This window comes from Ooceraea biroi, chromosome 12 (genome assembly GCF_003672135.1).
Source record: "Ooceraea biroi isolate clonal line C1 chromosome 12, Obir_v5.4, whole genome shotgun sequence".
NCBI classification, from domain to species: Eukaryota; Metazoa; Arthropoda; class Insecta; order Hymenoptera; family Formicidae; genus Ooceraea; species Ooceraea biroi.
The window spans coordinates 8,444,328-8,465,356 of record NC_039517.1 but is presented as its reverse complement, the minus strand read 5'-3'; the positions used below and the strand labels follow the sequence as shown (position 1 = coordinate 8,465,356).

The 21,029-nt window shown below is 47.5% G+C and overlaps 1 protein-coding gene across 1 annotated transcript in view; it reads right to left on the bottom strand.

Moving 5' to 3' along the window:
* Positions 1-18,469, bottom strand: part of LOC105284278 (zeta-sarcoglycan) — a 185,555-nt gene extending 167,086 nt beyond the window's left edge. The window contains exons 1-2 of the mRNA XM_011347648.2: positions 17,192-18,469; positions 15,007-15,189 (exon numbers count right to left, since the gene is read on the bottom strand). Coding sequence (XP_011345950.1) covers positions 15,007-15,183 — 177 coding nt within the window. The 5' untranslated portion in view covers positions 15,184-15,189; positions 17,192-18,469. The remainder of the gene's footprint in view (positions 1-15,006; positions 15,190-17,191) is intronic.
* Positions 18,470-21,029: the final 2,560 nt, after the last annotated feature.

Below are 21,029 nucleotides of genomic sequence, written 5' to 3'. Positions count from 1 at the left end.
CTCGGATTTTTCGAGCGCGGCGTCCCTCAGGTTTGCTCGTTGGCCAAAGCGATCGCTATTGGCCTGCACAATACGCACAACATTATGCATGCGTGTTACGAGAACGTTATGAGGGTGGTTTCGCGATCGGCGATGTATATCTTTCGAACCGGATCACAAACGCACTCCGACGACGGATCTTTCAAGGAAGATGCGGAAATGTTTGCTCGTGCTCTCGAAGAAGGACCTGAAGAATATTCATTGTCGCCAAGCTCGATGCTGCGGATAAAGAAAATTTATTTCGCAGCTTATAACAGCGCAATTACATGCAGATGTCGCGCGTTGTTCTTTAATTAATCTTCCTCCCTCGCTTTCTTTCCCTTTTTTTAGTGTCTTATCGGAAAGGTCGATGAATTAGCAATTATTTCCAACCCTCGGCGGAGAGCCGCGCCATTAACAGATCGAGATGAAACGGCTGATGAAATTCTCACGGCGTTTATTTTTAACAGATGTAGCTGGCAGCTGCGACAAATCAGGTGAAAATTAAGATACCGAGGTATAATTTCGTCCCCGGATTTTCATCACGGCGCATGCGAGCAACGGCGACAATTGATTTCACGCTTATTCAGGGACGCGCGACACCGCTCGCAATTTTTAAAACAGAGGATGCGTCGCGCCGAGCAATTTAATTTGCGCGTCGCTCGTGCACGCTCTTGAGGACGATAAAAATTCGTTTTCGAAGGCGCGTAACACGTCTCGCGTATATTTTACGCGGATGTACAGCGCGCGATGACGACGATGGCAACAACGACGACAACGGCAAGTCATGCGTGCATACACGCGTGCAGTCGTACGGCCGCGGTGTGTAAGATTCCTTACACCGTAAAAGGCTCGTATCTCGCGATTTGGCAGTGCACGGCGAGGCGAAATAGCAGGTTTTACAGTCGCGCGCTGCACCATACCAAAAAAGGCGACGCGCACGACGGAACTTACGGCCGTGCGCGGCGTAAAAATCACCCCCGCCCGACAACATCCCGAGTATCCCACTCTCGAGAAATCTTACGCCAGGACGTTTCAATCTGCGTCGCGAGGAGTAAAATAGAACCTTCTCCCGGCGACGCGAGAATGCATCCGCGAGTTTCTACGTGAATTGTATCGCACGATTCTATCTCGGGGGCGGGATGTTACAGTTCGACGTAATCGTGCGATATCGCCGGCATTTTTAACGCGGGGCTGCCGCAAGCGGTTCTTTCCTAAAAAAGGAAAAAAGAGGAAATTACGAACGAACAAACGACGAAGAGGAGAGGAAAAGAGTTTTCGGACGTACGAGCAGCGCCACGGCGTTTATCCGTCGGGACGAGAATTATTCTCCCTGCGCTAATCTCGCGAGCCCGCCGCGTTATCGTGCCACGTTATCGCGCCGCGTTATTACATCGTCCCATTTGCGTCACATTCATTACACACGCGTGTAAAAGCCGCGAAACATATACCTCCGGGCGCATATAAGGAATGTGTCGGCTGGAATGTACGCGCCCAATTTAGCCAGTAACAACCCTCTCTCTCTTTCTCTATCTCTCGTGCCGAGGATGCAAGGCTTTTTACGTTTATGGCCGGTAATTCATAACGGGTGGCACGCTTCGCGATCGCAAGCGCACGAACGCCGGCGTTGGAGAAGCGCGAGCGGTAAGCTGTAATAAGGGAGAGCGATATTCGCACGTTCCAAGGGATGAAGGGCAAACAGGTAGCTCGGCCGCGAAAGAGACTGCGAGAAGAGCGAAAGAAAGCGAGACGAGTGGCACGACGACGGGGGAGGATGACGACGCGAGGGACGAGAACGCGAGACAGGGGATGGAAGTGCGAGAGTGTAGAGCGGAATAACTAACAGTGATGGGGGAGGCGAAGTGGCAGCTTGCACAATGTTGGAACGAGAGACGCGTAAACTTAATTGACAAGCACAGGTGGCGCTTAAACCTGACTACCCTTCGCTCGTACTTAACTACTTGCTGCAGCTACCCCCCCGTCCCGCGTTCGCGCCACCCCTGCGAGTGAGTCTGGCATTCATGCTCTCCCTTCTCTGTCTCTTTCTCCCGGTTTCTCCTTCTCTCCTTCTCGCCTCTTCTTTCTTCGTCGTAAGGCAGATCGAACCGCCGCATTCCTGTTTGCAAGATCCGCGCTGCAAAATTGCAGCCATCGGCCGAATGAAGTTTCGCTTGCTCAACGAACGAGGCATACGAGCGAGCGAGCGTACGAGCGGCGAACGAGGCGGGCGAGCCGAGGGAAAATTGGAAACGCGAACCGAGCGGAACGGGAATCGAACCGATTTCAGGAGCCCGGTCGTCTCGAGGTTTACCGCCACGGAAGCGCCATGAGCCCGTAATATTTTCTGTACGGCGCGGGCGCTTCTTCCGCGAACGCCGTCGCTCTATATTCCGTAACATTCGCAGTCGCGTGCACCGTCCGACCGTTAGATTATCTCTCTCCTCTCCTCCCCCTGGGTATCGGCTGAAACACGGTGCTGAGGATGACCCAGTGACGGTTATGCTGCGAATTGAACCTTGCTAGAAATGACTTGCGAACTTGTTTCATCTCGTGCCGAGGAGATATCCGAAATTAAGAGGGATGAAGAGAGAGAGAGCGCCTCGTATTTATCATGTCGATATTTTTAGTCTTTTAAAATTATGTTAAAATATCGACAATAATTCACATTGAGCATTAATATTATTTATTACAATTGATTACAATTGATGACTATTTGTAGAACTGGTACTTGTTTAATAAAATATTAAAGAGAAATGTATCAAGTGATGGATATTTATTAACGACCTTGAGTTATGATTCTTGTTCCCGGAAAGAAAAAGCATGAGACAGAGAGAGAGAGAGAGAGAGAGAGCGAGATTATAGGTTGCAAAGTTCATCGTTCGTTAACCTTCGTGTCCAACGCCACTATGTACATTTTTAATCGTTCCGATTTACGGTAGCTGAAAGGGGTAGCGCGCAGTTGCACCCTCGTCACTGGAGCGCGTAAAAAATTAACGAATCGCCTTTCGAGGTTAAGCACAATGTCGATTGGTAGACCTCTTCATATTAACTTCATATTAAAATCGCGGAGAAAAATTTTTAAATATACGTTTTCCACATAAGAGAATTTTTCGTAATTATGGAAGCGCTCAAAGTACATCTCGTATTTATGTAATGTATTTATTATTATTATAAAATTTATTATAAAATTGCTACTCAAGTTTTCCTGAGAAGTTTTCACGATTCAACTGAGAATACAGACATTAATCATTAAAATAATGATTCTTCTTAATCGTCAAACATCCATTTATCTAGGAACTCTCGCACATAAGTATCTGCAATGCATCGTTCCTCGCGATGCGTTACAGATATTATGAACATAAGCTTGACTACGCCACGACCAGGGATCTCGGGGTGTCTGGGATGATTTCTGAGTTCCAGTTACACGTACACGGAGAATTTCCCGATCGCAGTTTCCGTATCGACCACCTGGAGTCGCGCGCAGGCAACGGAGAACGCGCGTACTCGTACTAAAACAAATATTTGCACGGCAGTGATGCGATATATCTTCCATTGCAAACAACGACGGATAGTAATTCCTTGCCGAAAGCATCGCGAACGTACAAGAAGAAAAATAAATGCGTCAGCAAACAGCGGGCTAGTTAACAAAGGGTTGCAGCTGGCGCGAAAGTGTCGCGTGCACGTCGACGTGCGATTGGCGATGAATCAACGTGATGATGAGAACATTTGTCGAAATCAATTAGGGCATGCATAATTCTATAAAACCCTGCGCAAATCGGGAACAAATGACGGTGCATTGCGCTGAATTTTATTTCGAGATGACTGGAATTATACAATAAATGCGCGCACGGAGTGGTGACAATCAGCGTTGATAATAGTCATCAATTAATTGGAAATTTATTCGAAGCTATTCAAGATATTTGCATAGAAAAGACTACCAATGCTAACAGAATGGTCTCAGCACAATTATCCTTAAATAATAAATAATTTATGCACTTATGTTAATCATGTAGCTCATGTATCGTCATAAATGATACATGTACTTTTTGGCAATATTATTATCGACAATCGGCTTTGACAAAGTGCGACAAGATGGGTGAGACAAGAATATTTCTGGGGCGATATAAACGCGCGGAAAGCCAATAGGGAGATGGGTGAAGAACAGAAGCGGCTGGATGTTGGACGCGTGGCCGTTCAGTCAAGGGGATCGGCGATCATTTTGATCGTCAAGTTCGACGTTAACCGAATCTGCGGTACGCGGTAAATGAAATTAACGATTCGCCCGTCTGCCCAACCGCGAAACGACCTGGCACGACGTCCTGTCTCTCTTAATCTCTCTTTCGCAACGCACCTGATGCCGATGCGTCCGCTTGCTGATGGCTGTTGTTCCCCGAAAGCGGACCGCGATTCGATCACTAGCCGAAAATTCCTGTGCAATCTGCGATTTAAGAGGAGGAACCGTCGAAAGTTGTAAATTAATTGTGAACCTACGCAGAGGTATCGCGACGGTGGCAATGATAATGAGAAAAATGCAAATCATCGTTAATAGAGCGCGATTCAGATAACGCGTGTAACTCGATAACTCATTATCGGGATACTTTACCGACAGAATGACTAATTAAACGCCGACTGAAAATAGTTGCGCAATTCAAATGACTGCAAATTGCGCGATAGTTTATCGTATAAACAATTAATCATGTCATTGGCCAATCTCGCTCGCGACTCAATTAATTTCTAATGATATCATAGCGAATCCAGTGCGTTCAATTCCAGCTCCTCATTCGAATATTCCATGCGGAAGGCATCTCGAATTTCATGCGATGAAACAAAAGGAACAAATCGATAAAACGAAATTAATCGGTGCTATGAAAATACGGGACTTCTTCGTATGACTTCCCATACTTTAATTAAAAATATATCGATAGCGTTACTATTGCTGTACAACGGTAAAGAAAACACGATAATTTCGCGTACGGTACATTTAAATGTCGCATTGCGCGCCGCTTTTGTTAACAATTGCGTGTCATCGATTCGCACGCAAAAATATGTACAATATCCAAATTGGCGAAAATACCCTCTTCTCACAGTATTGTATGGCGGTGTTATTATTTTCCTTCACTCGTGAGCAAGACTATAGAAAAACGTTGGCTGTTTATAAAACGCCGATTAATGTTGCGAGAATATTCGAAAAAAAATAGTATGCACGTTGCAAGCTGAATGCTAAAAATGTAAATGTCATTTCATGACATCGATAATCGAAAAGAATCGCAAAATAGTAGACAAAATCGTAGCCAATCCATTTCTCGTTATTCGGGCTCACATTTATTTACGGATCGAACCGTAAAGAATTGACAACGATTTCGTTTGAGCGCGATACGTTCTGCAGAGGCAACATCAATTTAAATGTTGCAACGTCAATCTGAAAAATCTCATCAATCATGCATAATCGCTTCCAATTTGGCGGGCGAGAAAAATTTCTGCGATCGTCTCGAGCACAGCGCAAATTTGCTAGAAGTTCCTCAGCAATCTCGAGCGAGCGAGCGAGCGAGTGAACATCAGAACGGAAGCATGGTACCACGCGGCCATGCACGCACGCGTGCATTCGCGTGCTGCGCTCGTACATCTGTGCATCTGCGTGCTTGACAGAAGGGTAAGCCGGTCGTAACATGGCGATACGGTAATACCAGCGCGGGGCCGAACGGTAAGCGAGCGAGCAAGCGAGCGAGCGATGAATTCAGTTTACGATGCCTATTTTCCAGAGCCGGCTACGTCCGGATGCTTTATTATTGTCGCTACTTCGAGGTTGCCGAGAGGTGCATGCGCGCATATGTACTCGCGTCGAAGAGATCCCAGCGATAGAGACGGAAAGAAGGACAGCCGGGGGTGGGTTGCGTGTTACCCCGAGTGAGAAATGGCACAGGATCCCGTCGAGCCGGGATATTTCTCCGTCGTGCGCGAATCGATCGGAAGCGACTTGAAATAATGCGTCTAATTAACATGAGATTACATAATGTCTCGGAGATTCAAAAAATAAGTGATAATCTATTACAGTGTATTAACCTGCTCGATTCTGAAGTCTTGATTTTTTCTTCTATTGAAAGACGCACTAATAGATGATACTAATCTTCTCCCAATTAAATAAACACGAAGATAAAAATGCAGTTTGCATAATTTCTATTTGAGAAAAATATTATAGAAATAATGATAACATTATTTACGATAACGTTGTATTCATCGTTATTACATTTATGCAACTTGTTTTTTCATTTCTGCTTTTTTCGATAATCAGTCGGGTCGATGCGAGTCTACCATGTTTTTAAATAGACGCTGCAGAAATTAATAAATACCATCTTTACAATTTCACATTGCGCCGTGCTACCATGTTTTTAAATAGACGCTGCAGAAATTAATAAATACCTTCTTTAAAATTTCACATCGCGCCGTGCTACTGATGGATATCGAGATAATCGCGCATGCTAAGTAAGGCTGCTTTTAATTTTTCTCCATGGCGAACTGTGTCGTTCGTTGAGCAGTAAAAAGAAAACACCAGAGCTCGTTAAAAAAATACCCTTTTCCCCCCGAGTATACCAGGTGCACGTTCGCACACAAAGGTGCAACCAGCTTCCGGCCGGTACGCACGTTACGACCATTAATAAATCACGTTTAAGCGTTTGTCGTGCACGTAACGTTAGTCTTCGATCCGACAAGCGCGAGAACCGCGCATCGCGTTTATTACTTATTCGCGCGCTGCTGGAAAATTGCAAAGCGGACGAGTAAATCTTTCGCGAGGAACGCCGTCGTATTCCGGGAAAGTGTTCGGAACATGTCCCCGAAAAATGTCTGGAAAATAGACCGAAACGGAAATGCAATGAGCAGGATTTAATCCTGAACGTGACACATTCTATTTTTCCTTGCTGCAATAACTGAAATTAATGGTACATTATTTATGTCGTGCTATTTTTTAATTTACCTTGTTATTTCGCATATATGCATGTGCACGTAATTCGTCATTTTCCACTGCATTGCACGTCAATGGGTAGCCGTGCGACGTAAAGTCGCGAGATTCGCGTCCACGACGCACAGCGACTTCAACCTTCCTCCACGAGAAAGCCACCCCTTCGTATCCTCAGACTCCCGCGTATATCACAGACATAATTTAAGATTTTTACCTCTTATTTCTCACGAAGACACGTGCATGCCGGTATTCCGTTTAACTCTGGCATCTCGGCGCTCCCATGATGAACAACAAAAAGCAAGTCCGCGTGCGTTATACCGATATCACTTTAATTTGACTCAATATCACTCACAACTGCACAGCGACGTACTGCAATGTCATCGCGCACCTGAACCAAAATTAGATTCGAGATTTAATTATATCGGAGCGTTCGAAGTGTGTCGCGAACTCGATCACTCCACTCCACGAAACTCTCAAGAAACGGAGCGACGTTAGGTTCGTCATTATGATACCACGCAAGTGTCGCGTGACCGACAAACGATGCAGAATTTTAAGGCGGTCCGCACAGAACACAGTTTTGATCTTTACAACACTATCGTTGCGCCATATAGGCCATAGGAGCGCCCATGAGACCACTACGAACTCGACTAACGCACGTTTGCAAAGAGAGTATGTAAGAGCCGCGTGTTAACATCTTTTTTGCGGTACATAAGAAAACTCACGGTCGCAATCTGAGAGCGAAAGAGAAAGAGAGACGGTGAGAAAGAGCAAGAAAGAAAGAGTGAGAAGGGATGAAAAGGGATGAGAACGGAACACGCAGGTACGCGAGAGAGAAGAGAGAGAGATGGAGAAGGTTATTAAGGAGATTATGGACGGGTCGTTGCGCGAACTTCAAAGGACCAATTCCCATTTTCAATTTGCTTCGGGGGTAAGGAGGAGCCGGGAGGCGGAGGCGTTCTGCGGGGGGTCAAAGCCAAGCCATTCTACCGGGCTAGATCCTTGCCGTCCGAGCGACGGGTACCGCGTATTCTGCCGAAGAATTCCATTTCAAGAGTTTTCCCTTGGAGCTATCTACCCACCTCCGAGAAGAGTTGCGACTGTACTTGAAGGAAGCCATCTCCGACAACAGCAGGGCTAGGTGAAGAGAAAGGAAGAGAGAAGCAGAGACGCGTACGCGTGTCGTTCTTATAAATACGTAAATGAAATGTGCTCGCGTCCTCGTCTAACCGTGTCGCGCGCCTCCACATGTCGAGCCAAACACGCACGAGATAGGAAATGTCGTTCCCCTCGACGGACTCGACGGATGCGTTTCGCGAGAGACGCGCCGTCGCTATTCCGGATTAATTCCAAATCGGAAATGTATCATTGTTTCACACTCGACGCGATCGATCCGAAATTTTTACGCCCGTCCCGATGATACGAAAGTCAAAATTCGGACAGATTCCGCTGTTTGGAAGTTTTCGCTCCGTTTAAGGAAGCAACATTCAGTGACGTTGGTCGCTTATGTCGATCAAATAGCTCCAATCGCTCGGATGATTCTGCAAATAATCTGAAGGAAGCACTCGAACGACTCGGAACTCCGAAAATAGGTTTCCACTTCTCCGTCATGAATTTCCAAAATGCGCGACGACTCCGCCGGAGACGCGGGAAATCCCAAGGGCGTGTAACTGTCGGAAATATTCAAAGCGCGCCTTCGGCTCGCGTATATGTACTTTCAGCTAGGATTGAAAACTTCACAATGATGTCAAGTAAAATTTTAAGCAAACAGTCGAATAAGGTCTCTCTCTTTCTCCATAAGGGGCTTCGTTGTGTCAATTTATACTGCAGTATAATTTATATACGAATCGCACCACCGTAAATACGAGAAGAAAATAAGATACAAATATCGCAAACGTATATTTCTTCCTCGTTCATGGACAACCAGAGAAACGTGGTTGAACGCGCTAAAGGATTAAGTAACTGCGAACGCTCTCGACACTGAAAGCCTCAACAATACACCGGCACTCGATCGCCGCAGAATGCCGATTTCATTCGGGAGGCCCGTCACAACCCCATCCCCCTGCCCTCTTCCCAGTTTCTGGCTGGCAATCATCAATCTTTCGGCCGAGTGGCACTAATTCAGCGCCCTTGTCCCGCGGTCTCCTCGTCAACCCCGAACTTCTCCTACACTCCCGCCACTTAGGCGATGTTGTACGGAGGACAGGAAGGCATTTCGTTCGCGCCGGCAGCCGAATAAATAGCCATCCATACATCAACGCTCCTGCAATCGCGGGGGTTCCACTCTGGCACTCTGGTCGCCTTAACATTGTCTACCAGTCGACGGCTGAGGCGCATTCACGCGCACTTGCGCGCGTTCAGACATCGAGAATCAGCGGTGCGAGTGCGGCACAATCAATGGGGAAAGTTCCTGATAGACCGTGTGAGATACTTTCACCCCCCTGGCGAACGTCAAAAAGAAGAACCGGAATCGTACTGGGCGTCGGGTTCTTTCGGCGTGCAATTAACTACGTGATTCTCTCGCGTGTCTTCCGGCCGCGCACGAATTTAATTTCGCGCTCGAGGTGAGACGGGAGGTGCCGAATTAGACAGATAAGACACAATCGCACGTCTGGAAAAAGAGAATATTAATTCCTCGGTGTTACCGATGATCGCATGCTGCGATCGGTTCTTCACTTGCGAACATGATCAATTTCTTGGCGATGTAAATCTGCGTTTATTCCTCTTTTCGACTTATTTTAAATTGTCGCACGATATATATGCGATTCAAACTTGAAGATGAATAATTCTGACCGTCTGTTTGTTAGTATCGATCAAAATCTCGTGGCTGACGAATGATCACATAAGTCCTCTCACGTATCATCCGTTAAAGGTGCTAAAAGAGGAACTGGAAGCATTGACAAAATAATCGTCGAAGGTTTTACGGATTCTGAAATACGGTAATCGAGTGCACGAGGAGAACAATCGTATTATTATTCTTATATTATCGTCAGGCGCGAGAGGAGGGTGGCGCTATACACGTCAACGAGACCGCGAGGGTCGGCCGATAATTTCAGCGGGCGAAGTAGTAGAAGAAGCACAAGAAGAAGTCCCATTCATCGGAGCTCGCACCGGAAACTGACAAAACAGTTGATACGCCATGATATAGCAGGCCACGGGAATACGAATGGACGTGGGTGGATATACGAGGCGCGAATGGCGTGGAAGGGGAGTTTGAGGAAAAGTCTCGATGAAAGAGAAAGAGAGAGAGAGAGAAAAGAGGAGAACGAAAAAGAAATATGAGATAGACCGAGAGGGAAATATAGAAAAGGAACGAACGGAGAGAACGATAGACAAGAAGCGACGACAGAATGGCGAGGGTGGAAAAAAATATTCACGAATGCGATGGACGAGCTCGCGGCGGCACGAAGAGGCAGAAAGAGAGAATACGGGCACGGGAAAAGGACCGAGGGTGAACTGGGGAAAACACGCACAGTAGAATGTCATCGAGCGATCCTGATTTACGGGCGTAGGGAAATCGACGGAGGGCGAACTTCGCGCCGAGTCCGCGCGGCCGGAAACCGAGAAAATTTTTGCTCGTTTGAACTTTCATCGCCACGCTTCAGCGGACCGCTCGCGATAAAAAATACGTAGACGTCCCCCTTTTTCTCGGTGAAGGAAGGGAGAGCAGGTGGAGGAGAACAAGAAGTAGGAGGACGGGGAAATTATTTTCGCGAGGAGTGGAAATTATTTTCGATCGGTCGCGAAACGGCTGGGAAATGAAATGAGATGGTCGCCTGCCCGCGTCAGATCGGCGACAGCGGAAATGCGGGATATTAATTTTTCCCTTGGGCTCGACATCGACCGCGGCCGTTCCGCGGGAGTTTCACGGGCACCCCGGCGCGAATCTGTACCGCGTGGAACGCGCAGAAACTACCCGCGCTAGTACCTCGTTGAGCGATGCTTACAGCCCATCTAATAGCCCCGTCATAACGCCACGAGACTAATTCCCCGGATTATGAGCGCAAAATCGTTTATCGAAAACGTTTATTGCGAAAGTTTTGCAAGGACAAGAATAATGTAACTTAAGTAATAGTAATGTATCAACCATTATCATGTACGTATACTTTGGTACGTGCTCGATGTGTATTTAGAATAACGCAAGCTGCCCAGAAAGGATTAAAGAAACTTTCCTCTCGTTCCTCAAAAATTTCCTAAGCAAATTTTTACGTTCGCATGTTCAAAATTTGGCTGCGATGCTTAACACGACGATAATTAATAAATATCTTCACGGTAATAACACCGTCACCACTATTCGCATAATTGCCAACGCCGGGCTGTCTGCGGAGAAGATTACGCGACGGATACAATTCCGCCCGACGGCGAACAAGAGGCGTTGTCCTGCGAAGTGCAACCGAGTTCCGGCACACGTCGGTATAAATTGCGCGCACAATTAGCCGGTTAACTACCAATTAGCAAAGGGTACTTGTATTTCACGTCGGCGCTTCACCACGGGGTGGGAACAATATTTGTCTTTGATTACCTTAGAAGTGTTTGCGTAACGGGGTAAATAATATCAATTGCACGCCGCCAAACACCCGCTATATCGATTATACCCCGTACTCGCGCCCGAAAAGGCTGCCGTACTCTTTGCCGGGCGCACTTCGACGCTAATTACCGAATTACCACTCGAATTAAGCCCCATTATGTATGATTGGCCCATTTATCGATCGTCCGTAGAACCGGCGTCGCGACAACCCGCGCCCCATTACATTCCCGACTAATACGTGAGACGGTGGCCACTTCTTAATTCACCAGCTTGAATTATTGATCGATCAAACAATCGGTAATCCATTCGCTCCTGGTTAATGCACATTTATTCGGTAACATCATTAATATACGAGCAATTTGTGATTAAGTGTAATTTAAGATACGAGAAGCGAATCTGTTCGACACGATGCGCAATTCAAAGCATAACAACATCTAGAAAAGAAAAAAGTATAACAAATGCTTCGTTTGGTCTTGTGCAATTCGTATCTCAGAACAGAATTAATTTGAAGGAAAAAAGAGATCCCTCCCCGAGAATCTTGAAATCGCCTGTCGCGTCGCGCAGGAGAAAGCTAGATGAAAAGCTCCCGGCGTTTTCTCTCGATAAATACAGACCTCGGGGTGGGCGATCGGCGAGAGGGTTAAAATCAGCCGTCGATTTATGGCGCGGGTGAGTCACTTGCCGCCTTTTATGCCGCGACAGAAACACGCCGCGCGAATGAAAGGCGCAATCCCGCGCTCGATAATTTCGGCGGCGGGATTCTCGAAGGCCGGCCCATAACGACTTTCATCCGGCGCGGCTGAATAACTATGCAAATGCACCACCACGTGGGGGGTTAAGCAGCGAGATCGCCGTCGATGGCCGGCGTTCTATTGCCGCTGCGGCCCGGAGTTACGAGGAAACGGGCCTATAAAGCCACATGCACGACCAGGATTGACCCATCCCGCCTCCCCGTCTCACTCCATCCTCCTCTCTCTTTCTCTCCCGTTCTTTCTCTTTCTCTCAATCTCGCAGATGATGACGTCCGTCGTGAACGCGTAACGAGATCCTCGTCGGCGTGGTGCGCGGCTTCGCATTTTCCGCGAATATCAAATTGCCATCTGGACGGCCGCGGGACGAGCGCACGGGATTCGTCCGCGTAACTTTTCCGCCGTTCCCGGCGAACACTCGCGGCCACGCTTAAAGCGGCCATTCACCACGAGGCCGTTTCCACGTGTCTTTTTATCCTTCGTTAATATGCTTGCAAAACGCGCTCTCCTCTCCTTCCAGCGATTCCACGGTTCCATTCGTTTGCACGGTAGTGTACGTACGAAGTGCTCACAAATCACGCGCTCTCTTTCTCTTTTTCTTTTTCATCTACGGATCTTTATTTACCGTTGGAATTAATCAGATCTTCAATTACGGCGCGATATGAAAGAACCCCGAGAAGTTCGAATAAAACTTGAAACAGTACCGAATTACCACATCAGTTAATTAGCATCAGCAAGATTGAAACATAGCAAATAATGAGAGCGATATTGATTTCGCGAAACATGATGAAGTTATTATTGATTGGCTATACTCGAGAGATATATTCATGCTGATGGATACGTTCAGAAGTCGCGAAGCCGATAGCAGCTCGTGTCCCGCGATTATTCGTGCCCGTGTGTTGATTTTAACGACATCCACGTACTGAAAATCGTTTCGAGTCATCTCGACTGCACCAGCATGAAACATCTTGGCCACGATACCGAGCAGCATGCTCGACTCGCGTAGTCGAACGGATGCGGTTCCTAGACGCGAAAGGATGACCGGAAGGGGATTCGCGAATTAACCAAAGTGGCCTCAATGATATCCTCGATATCCGGCGGAACTTCGTATGCATCGCCACGCAGCTACATAATCATACATACGTGCTGGAGCGATCCAGAATAGGTAGTCTCTCAAGCCCGTATCCATCGCAGTTAAATTAATAACCGTGCGCTATCCGCGTGTACCAAACTCCTCCGAAATATCGCCCGGTACCCACCGGGCCCCGCGTCCATCTGCGCATCCCCTCTCGCATTCACCCTCGGCCGCGCCGTGTAACTCGCCATATATCCCGCATATGGCTCTCGCGTGCACGCGCCAGTCGAATACGTGCGGGTGACGAGCGGAATTCAGAATTCCGAATGTGCGAGAGAGAGAGAGAGAAGCCGAATCGCGCGCGTTGCAAAGGGGGAATCACAATGGCAAAGCGAGCCCGTATCGTCAGGTCGGTCGACACGACCGATAACAGTCAATGCGCTAAATGCATCGGAATCGAATCTGGGCGATTCATTTTCGCGCCGACCGGCCCGCGCTCGCTTTCGCGTATCGGCACGGTAATATTCGTTCGGCGAATCAAAAATCTACTCTCCCAGGCAACATCGAACAGAGCGGACGAACAAGGCAAAAGCTGGCACCGGTTAAGCGTCAACTGCGAGTTCGAGATGGTCCCAGTTTCCCCCCAAGGATTCTCGCGTATCTTGACGGGATTAATATTTCAAGCAGAGATCTCGTACGCGTACGCGTCGATGTATTTCACCTGAAATTGAAGCATTTGGATCTCCGCGAGCCGCTCGCTCCGGCAAAGGCCGCAAATTCTACCTTGCTAGTTTGCGAATTCACGTTGACGATCAAATGGTGGCGCGCGACGGGCTTGATTATTGACGGTTCGATCGCGTATTATTTATTTCGGGGGCTTCGTCAATCCCCGCGCATTAATTATTTCGAGAATTGTCACCTGTCGCCGCGCGAACGCGCGACGAGGCGCATAGGTATTTCCGTGCGTCAGCGTTGTGCGATGCTTATGTCGGACCCAGCGTTGTGACGTCGATGGGCCAGGCGTTTTAATTTTCGATTGCGCGTCCGAGCCAACCTACATGCGTCGCGGTATAATTCCAACCTGTCGTAAAAGTCCGAATGGCTCGTGGGAATCGATCCCTCGTTATTCTCGACGGAGTAATTTCGCCCTGACTGGCTCGCGCGTACAACGTGCACTTCCACCATAATTAAATCTCCGCGTGTCCTCTGATTGCTTCATTAGCGCATTACTTGTTACTACGGCGTGCAACAACGATTGCGCACACATGAAAGGGACAAACGGAGACCAAGTATGAAATTTCGTTGGCGAAAAGAGCTGCGAATCAATCGAAGAGCACAAAATGGAACGCGATTGGGGAACGAAAATATAACGATTAAAATATTTACTGCACGAAGCGCAAAACAAGAGGAAACTTTAAATGTATTAAAATATGTTGAAACAGATCGAGGAATGCGATTCCAAAAATAATCTGAAGATTCCTGAATATGTTTCGCACTTAAAATAAAGTATATATGTACAAAGATAATGTAGGACAATTTCTAAAAATATTCGCGAATGGATTAACGCGAATATCGAACTCTAACGTACTCTTCAATTAATATTTCATACTTTAAGCGCGGATTTGAAGCCCTTGTCGATAAATCAAGTTCGCTCGGTTGAGGTATAGGCTTTTGAGCTACTCACCGTGTGCGGCGACCAATGGTGCGGCCAGGTCTTGGTATCGTGACTGCTGCCGACCGACGGTTGACTTGCTAAAAAGACGACCCGTCTGTCGTTGCTGCCGGTTCCGGTGCCGCTGGTGGTCAAAAGGGCCGCCCTGGCCCTCGAACCGCCGATGCTTAACGTTGGTGACGTATCCATTACGCCCTGAAAGCCAGACACATTACAAGGCTCGTCGGGTCCCGAAGCGAATGCTCATCGAATCTGAACTTTGCTGGACGCGCAAGTGACTATGATAATATACTCCCCGAAATATTTCTGCATCCGCGTAAACTCCTTTTAATATCGCGCACGTTATATATCATTACGCGAGATGCAAATAATTGTTTCGTGCTCCGAAAATGATGTATTACACGCACAATACTTCTCCGTACGTTTGATAGAAGGTTCACAACAGGTACACAGGAATTTAAACATTGAAGTGCGGCGATTTTGATTAAAATGCGGCGCAGCACGGTACAATGCGCGATTTTTCTTTATTTCGCCGAGCGGATTTCGACCGCTCGCGCGCAGGATAGCGACTTTCAACGAAATTCAATGAGGGTAATGAAGCCCGTTTAGCCGGAGGATGAATGCGACCACAGGACGCTGAAAACGTAGCTTTCGTGTCGAATATACTTCCGCTCGCGGAAGATTCTTATTAATCCAAGCTTCTGCCGTACTTCGGTATTCATCGGCCGTAAGCAACGACTTATTAGAGCTTAATATCACCGTGATTCTAGCTCGCTATACGCGCGTCACGATTAATTAAATTGAGGTAACATATGTATCGGTTACCGGAGACTACGTACTGTGACTTTAATTGATTCGATAATACGCGAAATGATATTTTTCCAGGGAAAAAAATACATCCGGTCTCGGGGAAATGAAGTTAATGAAAAAAATGAAGTTACCGCAGTCTGCAGTTTGCGTACGCCTGTGTGTGTGTATGTGTGTGTTTAATTTTTAATTTCGAATTGCATTACCCGAAATACTTTTATTTCTAGTGTCTCTCAGCGCATGGAATTATTTATTCCGTGGCAACATCATCTCTACCGTTGCAATCAGCATATAGCATGAAATCATTTTTATTTTACATCTAATTAAAGTAAACGACAAAGAGTAATGAGTAAAAAGGACGTTGAAGAACAAGAGCGAAAATTACATCCCATTACTTAATTTGCGCGAACGTGAGTCCACGTTCCGAGTTAACATTTTCCAGCAACGTTTCCACCGAGCCACTGGTTTCTTAAAAATTTCATTACCCTCTTTCTTTCTTTCTCTCTTCCATCCTCGGAATTGCGAAGTTCATTTTGCTCTCGCCTCCTCTTATTTTCGCCACGCTTGCGCGACGTGGTCGCGATTCGCAAGGGAGGATCAACGACGGCGCGCAACGCGATGATCCAACGATTCCGCTACCATTGCGAGCGAAATCCGATGAGCGTAATCGAGCTCGTTAGACCACCGGGATGAAAACTCCACGAGCCACTCGGTACGTTCGTAAAACCCACAGGAGATGGAGAGCAAGCACGTAGTGCGTTTTTCAGCGGGATTTACGGATCGTCGGCGGACATTAAGAGGAATGATGCGCGGCCGCATCCCGCACGCGACAGCCAGACGAAAGAATGGCGGGAGCTAAACGACGATCGAACCGCTATAATTTCGAAGAGGCTGCATTTCCAAAGATAAATGTAGCTCACATTAATCGTTGCGGTTTTCGTTATTTCGTGCAACGAAATAACGTTCCATAATGTAACGCGTGCAACATAAAAATTTTAACTCGTTTTAAAATAAAACAGAAGAAGTAATTATGATATTGGAGTAAAGTTCAAAATGCAACATCTCCCAACAATATTTTATAATATTCTTCTATCATTTATCAGCTTTCGACATAAATTCTGATATCGGTAGGTATAGCCAAGATAAACGGTTAATGATTAAACGTGTGCTATTAAAGGAACATTATTGGAACGTCGTATACGGGGATATTCCGACATCACATTTGCCCCAGTGTCACATTACCCTATCGATTTCGTGTTCCCGTGCGAATGAGGCGCGTATTGAGAAGGGAAAAAGCCATGTGACACAAGAGCGCAGGATAATCACGAGAAAGGCGGACGCGGAGGACGGGAGGACAAGAGTGGACGATAATCGCAAAATTGACCCTCACCTTCGAATTGAATCTTTCTGCGATCGAGTGCGTCGTAAATGTCGCCGATCCAAGCGTTCGAGCGTGTTAACGGCCAGCCGTTGGATCGTTCGGCCAAGGGGCACCGGGGGCACGAATTTCTCCGGGGCCGCAATCGACCGCTCTCTCTCTCCCTCTCCTTCCCTCTCTCTCTCGTATTCAGATTTCAGCCGATGGCCGGTAGTCCACCCTAACGTCTCCGAACACCGGGTCCTCCACCTCAACCAGGTAATCCCCGTAGTAGTCGCGTGCACCTAATCATTATAGCGGAGAGTGCGGGTGGCGCTGCTAGGTGTCCCTTAAATCGTTCCAGCACGACGTCGGCTCCTCCTCCGCGCAATTACGAGTCATTACGAGCGAGATTCCACCGCGGCAACACACGTAGCCGCGCACAAGCCGCGCGAGGTCCGGGCCAGGTGCCTGCACGCCAAAGTGCGTGGACCGTTATTTACGGCCGATCGTTGAGAACGTGCAGTTGCTTCGGATGTGGCGACGCTCAACTTCACTTCCAACCCTCGGTTTCGGGATAAACGATGATAGTGACGGCAATAATGACGGCGCTCTGATCTTCGCGCGGATCTACGGATCTCTCGGCTCCAATCGTCGTCTCCGTGCGACCACGACGGGTCCGAATAAAGCTCGTCTGCCCGCGCGTGACGCACCGAAGAGTGTTGTCAGAGGCGGAGGCGGACGACGTGGCGTTTGCTCGCCTGACGGCCGCGCGAAATGCTGCCACTTTGTGATTTATTATCGCGTGATTCTATCGCGGACACGAAGCTCCTGCTTCGCGGCGAATTGACTGACAAGCCTCTCCGTGTACCGCGAGGGCTTCAACTTGTCGGAAGACCAATTCCTCTCTCTCCTCTTTGCAAACGGTTGCCGAAGGCGGCGACTTCGATTGCTACTGCACCCGCGTCATTTGGACACCATCGGCTGTCCCGCACGAGTGACTGCCAAATACTCCCAGCGCTCCGTAACGTTCCTGTCTATACGCCAACTGCGCGTCGGGTTTTCCATGATCAGTCGTCTCGGCGATTCGCCTGATCGCTCACAAGTCGATTCGCCGATCGATCGTCGGGCTGCAATATCGCGTCGCGAATTCGATCGGCGAGCTGCTTGATCATGGTCAGGATCGCGGGTGGAATCTCGGGCGATCTTCAGTTACAGGAACGATCTACCGTCGCGATCAGCAGGTACGTGGCACGAGCTCGGGCACAGTTGTCGCGTCACCAAGCGCCGCGTACGAAATCGCGCACGACACTGAAGCGGCAGGAAGTCTCGCGCTCGAGGCGAGCCTCTCTCGCGGATTCGCGGGCTCACGTGTGAAATTCTTGCGCATGCACCGACGCCTTCCATCCCTCTCCACCGTTCCCGCACCCTCCGTTACCCTCGTCCACCCGCCTGCGTCGCCCTCGCCTCTCGCTCTACCCTATGGCATCCTCTATTCCTTCGTTCTCTCCCTCTCTTTACCCCTCTATCACTATCTGTATCTCTATCTATCTATTTATCTTTCGCTCGCTCGCCACGGTCTCTCCTCGTTCAACTCTACCCTCGTCCTTTCACCCTTGTCTCCACCGCTTGCCGCGAACTGTCGCTCCTCTCTCTTCGTCTTCCGTCGTCGCCCTAACCTTCTCTCCCTCCCCGTGTCCCTTGTGCCTAACCTTTTCTTCCACCGCTTCTTTCCCTTCTTCCTTCCGGATGGCTCCTGAATCATGAAGCGACAAGTGTTTGGCGCCGGGGCCGAGCTTGTGCGGGAGTTAAAGAAGTATTTCATGAAGTAAGCGCGGGAGTATCTCGAGACTCGCAGCTGTGGAAACGGGTAGTATCCTTAATTGGTCCTTTTCTACCGTTCGGCGGACGATCGATATCGCGCCGGTAACCCAGGTCAAAAAGAGCAACGTTTCTCCCTCAGAAAGTTGATTCGCGTTTCTTTGCCGTTAATCGCTCACGATGTACCGGTCGCAGAATGAGACCGAGTTTCCTTACGGGCTGCGCTGAGGACTTTGCTCGTTGGACTCTCTTTTCGCATTTTCAGATTATCCTGACGTAACGGGGCGCGCTTCGCTTTATCCGGTTGTGCAGTCTACATAAAAGTTCCTACCGGGTGGAAGGGAAAAAAATATGGTGCGACGACTTGTGATTCTACTTAGGTAAAATGCAGAAGAGATGATGTGGAAACGATATATGTATATCATATATAAATGATATAACGAGAAAGATATTTTGCACGCTCCTCGCTTTATGCACCTCACACTTCTCCTGTTTGCTTTGTAACGTGCGGATAAACTTTATCGTACTTATTTATTTTCCGTCGATCTCGCAGAAAAAAATACAAGCAAAAAGGAAACACGGAAATATGCTGATTCAAGGTAAGCTAACCCAGATTCGCGGTGTGGACATAGGTCAGGAAAAACACGGGGTCTTTAAACGTTTGACGTGAGGCCGGCCGCGTGACTCGTCGCGGAATAATTCCGCGAATGTAACCGACGAGCATTATGTTTCCGACCCAGTTAATGGTTATTTTAACGCGACTCGGGATCACGCGCGAGCCGCTGAAATTCACGCACGATCGTGCTAAATTATGTAGGCGCACGTATGTCGATGCAGTTCGCATCAGCGCGGCCTCGCTTGATAATTAAAGGTTCTACGTATCATAGTTTCCAGAAAATTTTAAGCAACACCATGCGGTCCCATCTATTTTTATTATTATTCAGCTTCTGCACTTTTGCACTTCTGCATTTTTGAACATCATGATACGTTCGCGTAACAATCATGTTGATTCTTACTTTTATTACGAAATTCCTTAATACTCAAAAATTCTTAACAATCTATTTTAATTATTTGTTTTACAGTCGAATGCATGGCTCAAATTACATTAAACCTGCAATATTTAGCTAATGAAGCGTCTGGCAGCTTTGGCTGATCGCCATCTCGGTGGTTTATCGTTCACCATTTGAGACTCATAGATATAGGAATAATTTTCTTAAAATGATACGAAAGTGCCGTTGAAATTTAATCGAAAACGGTCCGATTTGCTACTTTATAACGAATTAATTGGCTCTAATTGTCGATACGATTATCTCGTACGCAGAACTGTGTTTCGAAACACATCAAACCAAGATCAATAGCATTTACGCGGTGTATTTTTACAGAATCGAATCGATATGGAAAGTACAATAATAAGATCGACATTCATGGATTTCATACTTTCCACGGAATTGGCTACCCTCTTCGGTTCTCCCTTGAGCTTTATTAAATAAGTGATAAAGAGATGACTTTTCATCTTGTTGAACGGAAAATCTATCGAAAACCACCATAGGCAAGAGATTGAAATAACAATTAAACTATCAATACTCTAAAATCTCGCGTGGACACGATTTAGCTAGCATCTTGATTAAAATTTACTGCATTTGTTAGCATCCCTACATTCACGATGCGCGAAGTTGTCGCTGGATAACTTTCCCTGTTAGTTTTCTCCATATTACATTCCCTTTGACAGTTACATCCTTTTACCACGGCTTTTCAATTACAGTTCGTCAATTACAAGTTTGTGAGTTACAGGAGATCGCTCATCATCGTGTACACGCGTTTACACACACACACACACACACACACACACACACACACACACACACATAAACACATACATATGCACTATCCACTGCCGATTAACTGCAAAACGCAAACGGCGCGCGATTAATCGCGATTCGATGGCGACGTCAAAGCGACGAAGCGGGTAGATCGCGACGAAACGCTTCTACCGCAATCGAGACAATGCAGCGCGGGGATTGGAATTGCAAAATGTAGGATCGAACGGCTG